We start from the raw sequence: 10,766 nt of genomic DNA on the forward strand, positions 1-10,766 counted from the left end.
TGCACGATATTATTCCAAATTTTGTTCCCGTTTTTGGATCTTGTACGTTCTTTTGCCGTGTTCTTTTGCCGGAGAGGAGTTCGCCGGAGAGGAGGAGGAGGTGACCGTAGAGGCGCTCGCCTACATCACCGGAGAGGAGGAGGAGGTCGCCGGAGAGGAGTTCACCGGAGCATCGGAGAGGAGGAATGAGAAACCATGAGGGGATGGGAGGAGAGGAGGGAGGAGGAGCTCACCGGAGAGGAGGGAGGAGGAGCTCACCCGAGATGAGGGAGGAGGAGCTCACCGGAGAGGAGGGAGGAGGATCTCACCGGAGAGGAGGTAGGAGAAACCGTGAGGGGAGAGGAGGAGAGGAGAGGAGGGAGGAGGAGGTCGCCGAAGAGGAGGAGGAGGTCGCCGGAGAGGAGGAGGAGGAGGGTAGTATGGTGGAGGAGAGAGGGGAAGATGGAGTGGAGGAGTGGAGGAGAGGTGGAGTGGAGGAGAAGAATGAAGAGGTAAGGAGGAGAGGACACGTCCAGCCATATATACAGCATAGTAATGGCGCACCGTGGGCAGGTGCGCCATTACTATTTTTTTATTTATTTTGAATTTTGAAGGCGGGAAGATACTAATGGCGCATCATGGGCAGGTGCGCCATTAGTAACTTTTTTTATTTTTTTGATTTATTTTGAATTTTGAAGGCGGGAAGATAGTAATGGCGCACCATGGGCAGGTGCGCCATTAGTAAATTTTTTATTTTTTTTGATTTATTTTGAATTTTGAAGGCGGGAAGATAGTAATGGCGCACCATGGGCAGGTGTGCCATTAGTAAGTTTGAATTTTTTTGAATTTTTTTGCCTCTCCAGATCTTAAAAGCCCCGTATCTTTTTTCTGTAACTTTTCGAGTAGATGATTTTTCATATAAAAAACTTTTTCATCCGAGTTCGTATGCAAAAGTTATGCCCATTTTTACAAATTCTGGAGAGATTTTGCAAAAAAGTCAAAAATTCATGTTTGTAAATTTTGCTCCACATATCACATGGGAATCTTATTTTTTTTTATTTTTTTGACATTTCTATCATTTTCTCTTTTTTTTGAAACTGAAAAGGCGGTCCGGGGGTGCATTCGGGGAAACGTTTGGGCCAAATTACTAATGGCGCACCGTGGGATGTGGTGCACCATTAGTATTTGCACACTAATGGCGCACCAACACATGGTGCGCCATTAGTATTTAGTAATGGCGCACCACATGTACAGTGCGTCATTAGTGTCCATTCCATCTATAGCCCTTTTCCTAGTAGTGACTTGTTGATGTTATTTTGCGTGCAACCCAATTAGTGTAAGGCTGCTACAGAATTTCACTACTGAGAATTTGTGACGTATACTGTAGCATATAGGAACCATCAAAGCATATTGTGTTAAGAGATGAATTAACAAGATTGTTGATAATTATTTTGCAGTGGAATGGATTCGTACCCACCCGGCGGTTTCTTAAGTTATTTTAAAAATTCGTCGATTCCTGCTATTTCACTGCAAACTTCTCATCAGCCACTCGTGCCACACAACATCAGTGTTGGTGGTGGTCATCCCTCATATGCTCCAGTCATGGCACCACATCCATCAATGCCACATCCATCAATGGCCAAAAGCAGCCCTCCCCCTTCTGATGGCATGATTGCTGATAATGTTGAAGTCTATAGGACTGATAAGCGTTTACCATGGACAAAAGAAGAGGACAAAAGTCTATAGGTGCTCACATCCTTTATATGGATCTTATCGAATGAGTACTTGTTAACATTGGTACCATTTTCTTCAGATTTTCTTTGGGGGTCTTCTGATTGATTTGGAAGGAAGAATTCTTGGTATGAATTTCATAGATGAGAATGAAACTCCCTTTTTGCCCGTCCAGATTGTTGGGAGATGCCTGAAACACTTCAGAAAGTTTGGGTATGTTTTTCTTTTCCTTTGCTCTTGAACTTCTAACAGGATGATGTAGTTCGTAATACATGGGTTGCTCACTCATTTCTGAAGACCAAAACTATATAATCTGATTACCTATTTTACTGTAGAGTAGTACTTCCTCCGTCCCATAATATAAGACGTTTTCTGATACTACACTAGAGGCAAAAAACGTCTTACATTATGAGACGAAGTAGGAGTAGTACTATATAGCTGAATGTATTCCATTTTATGAAACCGTTATTTTATTTTATTTTGAAAGTGAAGGTATATTCCATTTTACATTGATAGAATATAGAGAAAATGAATTTTTGTCATGAGCACATGCGAATCAAACAACCATTGCTTGGAATAAGGGGCGAGGCGCTTCACATGTTGGAGTTAAAGGACTTGGAGAAAATATGCGCCTAGTGGAGCTCGAGTCGCAGGGATATCTGCCGCCATCAAACGAAGTTTGGCGTCGAGCGGGGCTGGTCTCTGTAGATGGGATTGGCAAAGCGGAGCCTGTTCCCACGCCGAAGAGGCTTGACCGGGTGTGCTTAGTCCCGTACCTCTTGAGAGGTTTGTCTTTTCCAATCCATCCTTTCCTGCATTGTTAAACTTCTACGGCATCCAGCTTCATCACCTCACCCCTGCTTCGATCCTGCACATTGCCGGATACGTCGCCCTGTGTGAGATGTATCTGGGAATCGAGCCGCATTTTCAGTTGTGGCAGAAATATTTCTGCCTTGTTCCTCAGACCAGGAGCGAGGCTGTCCATGAGGTCGGAGGGGCTGTAGTGTGGAAGATCGCCAACCAGGGCTATCCAGAGGGATCACCCAAGGAGGATCCTGAATTTTGGACCTTTGAATGGTTTTATATTCACAACGTTTCCCTGTATGATCCAACTCGTCAGGGCTCCCGTCGTATTCTTCGGAGCCACCAGTAAAACGGCGTACTGGGCGCACAAAGGGCGGCGAAGAGAGCCCCCAAGTGGCTATGCTCGGCAACCGAGTTCGACTTTTCACGGAGCAGGGCCTGACAATGCCTGAAGTAACTGCCACTTTTCTCCTTCGCCGGGTCCAACCGCCGCAACAGCGATATCATCCCATTTGGGAATTTAACGGAGAGGATGACTCCACCCAAGCCATTACTATGCCCTTTGCCGATCGAAAAGCTCTGGCGGTCGTACTTGCCGATTTTTACCATGGAGACGAGCAGGCCTTTGCAACCATGAAGCTACGGGAAGGGTATAGTGCCAACACATCCATTGCTCTCCTAAGGGTGATCCTTCTTCGGAATACGCCTCTACTTTATGTGTCCAAAAACTGATCTTTTAATGAGCAGTATTAAATCAAGAGTAACAATTCTAGCGTTAGTATCTAAGTATCACACTGCCTCCATGATCTTTGATATTCCAAATTGTTTTAGTATCAAAGGACATCTTGGAGCTGAAAGAATTGTTTCAAGAACGACCGTATGTTGAAGATATTATGATATCTAAAACAATGTCCGATTGCAATGAGATAGAGTATAATTTAGTAAGATACATGTTCTCATACTGTACGAAAATATGTGACGGTTCGAGATGCTAGGCATCCTAATCTCCCAAAAGGTTTTGGTAGCTAACATTATACTTGTGATTCGTCCCTATGAGCTATAGTAGCTTGATCATGAAAGATGTAGGTAAAGTGTTAACTACATTAAAAGTTTACTAAATAATAGAACTCGAAAAACCGACAATCATTTGATGACGGTGAACCTCAAAAGTGCAAAGTCCAAAGGTTTTAGTGCTTGACTAACACACTTTTGGACTATGTGTCATGCGTATGGCGCCACTATTGATGTTGATAGAATATTCTAAAAACAGAAATGCTGAAAAAGGATCTGGAAAATATTTTGGCAGAAAATAAAAAACTGGAATTGTCCAGCTCGGATATATAGAAGATACACACATTATGGGTGTATTCATTGCTTGCTAAACAATGTGGTTCTTGGGTATTGGATACTGGATTGGTTGGTATGAAGTTTCATAACAACACAATACAAGTTGTGGGTGGTCATGCCAGTACCAATTTTAGGATGGTAATTTCAAGAATCAGAAGTTCAGGGTTCAGTTCCCACTACCCCGCAAAACTCAAGATTTAAGACAGACATCACAAGTTGGAAGACGTACAGCCAACCACAAGTTACAGCACATAGATCCAGAGTTCCCAACAAATAGAAACCTGAGTTACTAGCACCAAGCTAAGCGACGATAAAGGTTAAGTGTAACACTTTCGAAGAGCACATGTTCCAAAATATGGGATAGCAAAAGTATCATTTCCGTGCTTCTACGAGCCAGATACAGCTTATGCACATGGATCAGCTTCAGGAAAGATGTTTACTCCTTGATCAACAGTTAGACCATCAGCTTCACCAGCTCGCACAAACATAGTGAATAATTAGTTCTACTCCATGATTGATGATTAAGTTATGCTGCAGTTATCACTTACAGTCCTAGGCATGGAAAGTATGTCCAAACTTCTGCACCACAGTATAATGTCTTCCACATTGGCAAGTTCCTACTGGTTTGTACCTCAGATGATACTGCTCAATCAATTTGACCAGTTCTTGTCGCAATGCAGCAGCACTTTCGGGTGGATACCAATCCCTATTTATGCCCTACAAAAGGGGGATTAGACAAATGAGCCATGAGCATATGCACTGTAGGATCTCCCCCCATACAATTTTCATCAAGAAATAAAAAACTAGAACATGTAATGACTTGGTGACTATTATGCTGAAAGCGGCCCAACACACAAAACCTTAACAATGTCTTCCAACTGAGCTGCATGGACACATGTAATGACTTGCTGAATATTATAACAAGAAAAGAAGGCATAGTCGGCTTCCTCCTGCTGTGAAACCTGGCAGTAAAAGGTAAGATTGTAAGACTAATAACAATATCGAACAGAATAACAAACCATCAAGCAAATAATTTTGAATTTTCAAATGCAAGGAAGGAGAGCTGCCCATTCTATTGAGAAAGCTGAATGAAAGTACTTACCTCAACTACATCCCTCTTGATTTCTTGGCCATCGCCACCCAACACATTTGTTACAAAGCTGTCAATAATATACTAGGTTTCAGAGTGTACCACAAAAATGTACACTATAGATGCAAATTTGTTTTGACTTAGCATACAACACATAGTGCAGCCGCTAAACGTTCCTAACTTTTGGGAATAGTTACCTTTCAGCAATATCAAAAACACAGTCTGAGTTGTCCTTTTCCAGTGAATCCATCAAGTACATGGTGGTAGTTGCACTCTTTCCACTGGAAGGCCTATATATGACAATCAGGCCCCAGTGTTGTCTAATCAATTGGGAACATAAGAGAAGAACTTGATCAGCAAGATAGTATTCTCAAAATGCTAACTGACAGTGGTCATTGCTGTAATACAGGATAGTTAATTTTTAACAAAATAGAGAACAAAATTTCTTACCTCGAGGATTCAAACACAAAGAGAAATAGGTACTTGATGCGATCTAGGGCTACCCCTCTCCTCTGAAGTGCAGATTTTAACCATGATTTCAGCTTAGGAAGAAACCAAGATATATTAGGCAAGAAATAGTTAGTGACAGGGAGGCAATAGAGCTTGGAAATTTATGAATGTTACCAATTTCTCAAAATCCTTTGTAACTAGCTTGGACCAGAAAAATGGGCTGCAAACATCATACTGTTGCAATATTTCACTTGGCAAATCAAGAGATGGGAAAATTCCATTGAAATGTCTTCAAGAGGTAAATAAATGAGATGTTAAAAAGGGAACAAACAGGAACCTAGAAACATTGCATCCCAAAAGAGCGATACTTACCCAGTGTACATTTCAAGAACTCTGTCAGTGACAAAGCCCCCTTCTAAGGAATAAAAGTCAGAATAGTAAAGACTGGGATTGGAATCCTGGTAATCATCGCTGGCAGGATATTCATGTCAGGCCCACTCTTTTTGGAACCTTAATTGGTTAACTGGACTAAGTCACTGCTTACATTCACTTTGCGACGACACTTCGACAATTTTTTCTTGTTGATTCCCATGCAATCATTGATAGCTCAATCGATTGGCTTGAGCACATCAAGGGATTTAACCATTGGTTTCACAAAGCTACTATATTATCGGAGTATTCTAGATCAGAGCATGGGATGTCACTTTTTCAAGAACCTCATAGGGCAAGTTGTACTCCTCTAGCAACTCCTTCAACTCTTTCAGAATTGCAGCTTTCCTCTCCGGTATAAATTCAAATGCCTTTTTATATTGGTTCTGGAAGCAATGAAGATTCTGCAGCTGAACAAGTAGAAAATATTAGTATTTTAAATATGCTGAAATAAAGACAAAAGAATATAGAAGAGGACAATTTTTTTTTGACTTACCTACTGTTTTAAGCCTTCAAATTTTTCAACCTCACTACCCTTTTCTTTACTGTTTACATCGACCTCTACAAGGTGTCCAATGTTATTATCAACCTCATCGTCAAAAACATCATCTTCAGTACCTTTGCCCAGTTTGTAATCTGTTTCCATATTATAAACCTTTTCTGCTGCATAACAACTATCCTCGAGTTTCTTGATCTGCAAAAAATCTAGCATTTCACATATGCCGATATGAAGGCAAAAAATGTTGAGTATGTAAGTCAGCACTCACAGGTACAGTGTCATATTGGCCCGCATATTTCTTTATGAATTTGAAATGGCAATCCTCTATATGTTGTATCCGTGGGAAACCATCAGCGGGTATCCATGGGAGAGCATGATTGTGCAGTTTAGCCAGATCTACCATGTCAAGGAAAATAATCTGTAGAGAAACATGTGAAAACGTATGTAAGTTAAAAAAATATTGGTAAGTAAAATCAAGGCAAGACGAATCATTTAGAGGTTATTAGGTTGCTTACATACAGCAACACTGCAGATCCAATCAGATTTTTCGACCCATTTCTCAGATCTTTGATGCCCTTTACCAGTAATTTGACAGTTAATTCAGTGAAGTTCCATTCCACTGTTTTATCAATATCTTCCACCATTTTCATTAACCTTAAATCTATAACTGGACTGAGAACAAGGGGCCAAGAGCCAAGCCAGTATGGCATACATATATACTTTGCATGTGTGTTTCCTCTTGTTCCCGCAGTCACGGAGTTGCTCATAGAAACTTTCCACATTCTTAACTGGAATATTCAATCCCCTTTTGCACTTTGAACTATGTTTTCTATTACCAGAATTTTCAATCGGAAATGTTTTCCCTTTGTTCATTACACCATACCCCTTAGCTGCAGCCTCAAATAAGTCAATCTAAACAGGGTCATCCTCGGGCCCCAATCTTAATGTGTAGTTGTCAGTGTCAACTCTGTTTAACAGAAAGGTAGTCAGACTATCAGGTGGTTTGGTCATGATGAGAAACAGAAAAGAGCGACCAGAAGACTAAAATTAGGCAACACCTTATTGGTAAAATTCACAACCAAACCAGCTGATAGTCTGACAACCTTTCTGGTAACAGAGTTAACACTGACAACTACACATTAAGATTGGGCCCCAAGGATGACCTGTTGGCATTGACTTATTTGAGGCTGCAGCTAAGGGGTATGGTGTAATGAACAAATGGAAAACATTTTCGATTGAAAATTTGGTAATAGCAAACATAGTTCCAAGTGCAAGAGGGAATTGGATATTCCAGTTAAGAACGTGAAAAGTTTTTATGAGCAACTCCGTGACGCAGGAACAAGAGGAAGCGCACCTACAAACTATATATGTATGTCATACTGGCTTGGCTCTTGGCCCCCTGTTCTCAATCAGTTATAGATCTAAGGTTAATGAAAATGGTGGAAGATATTGATAAAATAGTGGAATGGAACTTGACTGAATTAACTGTCAAATTACTGGTAAAGGGCATCAAAGATCAAAGAAATAGGTCAAAGATCTAATTGGATCTCCAGTGTTGTTGTATGTATGTAACTTAATAACCTCTAAATGTTTCAAATTGGCCTGGATTTTACCTACCAATATTTTGTCAACTTACATACATTTTCACATGTTTCTCTACAGATTATTTTCCTTGACATGGTAGATCCGGCTAAACTGCCCAATCATGCTCTCCCATAGATATATACCCGCTGATGGTTTCCCATGGATATAGCATATAGACGATCGCCATTTCAAATTCATAAAGGCATATGTGGGCCAATATGCCACAAATTTTTCACTGATGGTCTTAATCTGACCACCGCTTATCTTATTATCATTGGCATGCAAGGCAGTGACCTGGGTTTTTTGCTCACTATCGAGGAAAAGAATTATGCCTTCTTGTTTTTGAGTGTTAGGATCTTCTTCAGTGATAGCACAAAATAGCTGCAAAAACTAACATGTATTAGAATGTTGATGTATTATCATTGAGTGTATTATGAGTAGAATACTGGACTACTTACGAATCTCTGCTCTACCCTCCATCTTTTTTGCTGCTCCCGATCTCTTTCTTAATCACTTGCACAAATTCTTCATCCAACTGCACTCAAAAATAATTTGCTATCAGACCAGCTTTTAACTGACAACCAAGGCTATGTTTCTTGCACAAAACTTACCTGATGTTGTGGTTGGATAATTATTCTTTTATTATTATTGCCGTTCTTGTTATCATCCTGCTTGAGGCATTCAACAAAAACACCCAGAAGATTCGGGGCACTCTTAGGATCCTCTATACACTTCAGCAGCTGAGCCCCCGTCATGATAGTCCCACCCAAATTTAACACTTCATCACCATTGCTTCACCAATTAAAAACAATATATGAGTTACTGATAAAACTAAACAGGCGAACCCCTGTCTCACCGAATGCAATGCCTAGGCTGTCAATACAAACATCTAACGGAGCCTAGCAGAGTCAAAATTTCAGTGAATAAATGAATAAACTTACTATTTCTCTTTGAGAAGTTTACAGATCTCCTCACAGTCTGTAGCAGGCAATAATTCCTTTACCCCAAAAGTAACGGGAGACACCGCTTTGGCGGAAAAGTTCCTCTTCCTCTTGTCATGTCTCTCTTTTGGTGTCATTACTGTTGTATTCTTATCAGCAGTATTCTTATCCAGCACTCCTATTCCAGCAACGTTTCCTTGCTGGTGTCCTTGCTATTGTATCAGCCAATATTCTTATCAGCACTCTTCTTACCACCTTCCTGAGCCTTTTCCTTGTCATCTTCCTTTTCTTCTGTATCGGATCTCACGGAAGAGTCTTCAATGTCTGTTGTATCGGGGTTACGGTTACCACCTTCCTTGTCATCTTCCCTTTCTGCTGTATCGGAGCTCACGGAAGAGTCTTCACTGTCCTCATCCACCTCTATTTTTCTGCTTTATCGGAGTTCACAGGAGAGTCATCCATCTCTTCGGCATGGACAGTCTCTCCCTCATCCATCACTACCTCTTCGGAGATCACGGGAGAGCCTTCAGTGTGCTCATCCATCTCTACAGGACTGCCTCGAGGAGAAACGTGGGCTTCGCGCTGATGGGTAGTGTCAGCTACAACGGCTAGAGTGCTGTCCTGGACAGTGTCTCGAGGAGAAACGTGGGCTTCAGACTGATGGGCAGTGTCAGCTACAACTATGCCCTCATCCATCTCTTCGTCCTGGACAGTGCCTCAAGGAGAAATGTCCTGGACAGTGTCAGCTATAACGGCACCCCGAAGTTCCTCAGCCTCGTTAGCATCAACTGTTGTGTGGGCATCGCACTGATTGGGACCCCGAAGTTCCTCAACCTTGTCAGTGTGTGGAGGAGGAACTTCCTCAACCTTGTCAGTGTCAGTACTGTGGGCAGTGTCAACTGTACTGTCAGCTTCATTGACTTTGGTCCTTGGATCATCCAGGAGGCGTTTTACAAGCTTCTTTCTAAACTTTAACACCTCAGCCTGCATATTTGAGGCATTAATTATTTGTTCTAGAATTTGAATAGAACAAAAATTAAAAAGAACAAGGCTTAGTGTTTACCTAGGTGATGCCATATATCTTCATTTCCTTAGACCGTTCGATATATAATAAAACATGAAATCCACAATCAAAACTACAACAATTGCAATTGATTACCACATAATTATTTGTTCTAGAATTTGAGGTATCCACTTACTTGTTGTCTTGAGGCTCAACATCTGGAATTTCGTGAGCATACGAAGAGATGTCGATGTCGTGCTTACTCAAATATGACTCCAGCCCCTTTAACACAGTATTTGCCTGCTTTTGATGGAAACCTGGAGCAGAGTAAAGGACATACTTCGTCTTCATCTTGACGGAAACAACAACCAAGGAAATGTGACCATCATCAACAATTGGAGCAAGTATCTGAAAAAACACTACTGTCAAACTCAGACATGGAAAATTTTCATATGTAATCAACAATAAACAGGAAGAGAATAATTGGTAGTGTTGCAATTGCAGAGGATGCAAAGGCTTTGGAATCAGAGATATACAAAAAGAACAATGCTCCTTAATGCTATACAATTGGACATAACATTATGTCACTATCTTTCCGGTGTTTCTTGAAAGGAGGCGCTTGCCAATAATGCAAGAAAAGATTATCAAGAACTTAATGAACGCAAATACAGCATACCCTGCCCACAGAGGCAAATGAAAAAGATCTGATGACCACAAGACAAGGATGACTAATTAGTGTGGCAACATGCCAACAACCTTGATCAACCCTGGAACCATGCTGACCACAGAAAGTACGAGATCAACAGATGCTTGGTTCAGATTGATACTTGAACCCCAGATGCCCTTCAAGAAAAAGAGTTCCAAATCAAAAATATGCAGTCAACTGAATGCTATTCAACTCTTTTTTTT

General features: G+C 41.1%; 1 protein-coding gene and 2 long non-coding RNA genes across 3 annotated transcripts; all 3 read right to left on the reverse strand.

The window, feature by feature from the left end:
- Window positions 1-4,070: 4,070 nt before the first annotated feature.
- On the reverse strand, window positions 4,071-5,484 carry LOC123106302 (uncharacterized). Its single transcript, XM_044528503.1, has 6 exons — window positions 5,402-5,484; window positions 5,149-5,271; window positions 4,964-5,021; window positions 4,722-4,823; window positions 4,410-4,578; window positions 4,071-4,327 (listed from the first exon to the last, which is right to left on the reverse strand). The coding sequence occupies exons 2-5, from the start codon at window positions 5,208-5,210 to the stop codon at window positions 4,414-4,416; spliced, it is 387 nt and encodes a 128-aa protein (XP_044384438.1). The 5' UTR covers window positions 5,211-5,271; window positions 5,402-5,484; the 3' UTR covers window positions 4,071-4,327; window positions 4,410-4,413.
- Window positions 5,485-6,091: 607 nt separating this feature from the next.
- Window positions 6,092-8,994, reverse strand: LOC123106304 (uncharacterized). Its single transcript, XR_006451291.1, has 6 exons — window positions 8,855-8,994; window positions 8,525-8,705; window positions 8,372-8,448; window positions 8,208-8,294; window positions 6,327-6,524; window positions 6,092-6,240 (listed from the first exon to the last, which is right to left on the reverse strand). It is a non-coding gene; the product is annotated as an uncharacterized lncRNA (long non-coding RNA).
- A 702-nt stretch (window positions 8,995-9,696) lies between these two features.
- On the reverse strand, window positions 9,697-10,109 carry LOC123106693 (uncharacterized). Its single transcript, XR_006451435.1, has 3 exons — window positions 10,054-10,109; window positions 9,918-9,944; window positions 9,697-9,838 (listed from the first exon to the last, which is right to left on the reverse strand). It is a non-coding gene; the product is annotated as an uncharacterized lncRNA (long non-coding RNA).
- Window positions 10,110-10,766: the final 657 nt, after the last annotated feature.

This window comes from Triticum aestivum, chromosome 5A, assembly GCF_018294505.1.
Source record: "Triticum aestivum cultivar Chinese Spring chromosome 5A, IWGSC CS RefSeq v2.1, whole genome shotgun sequence".
Classification (NCBI taxonomy): Eukaryota; Viridiplantae; Streptophyta; class Magnoliopsida; order Poales; family Poaceae; genus Triticum; species Triticum aestivum.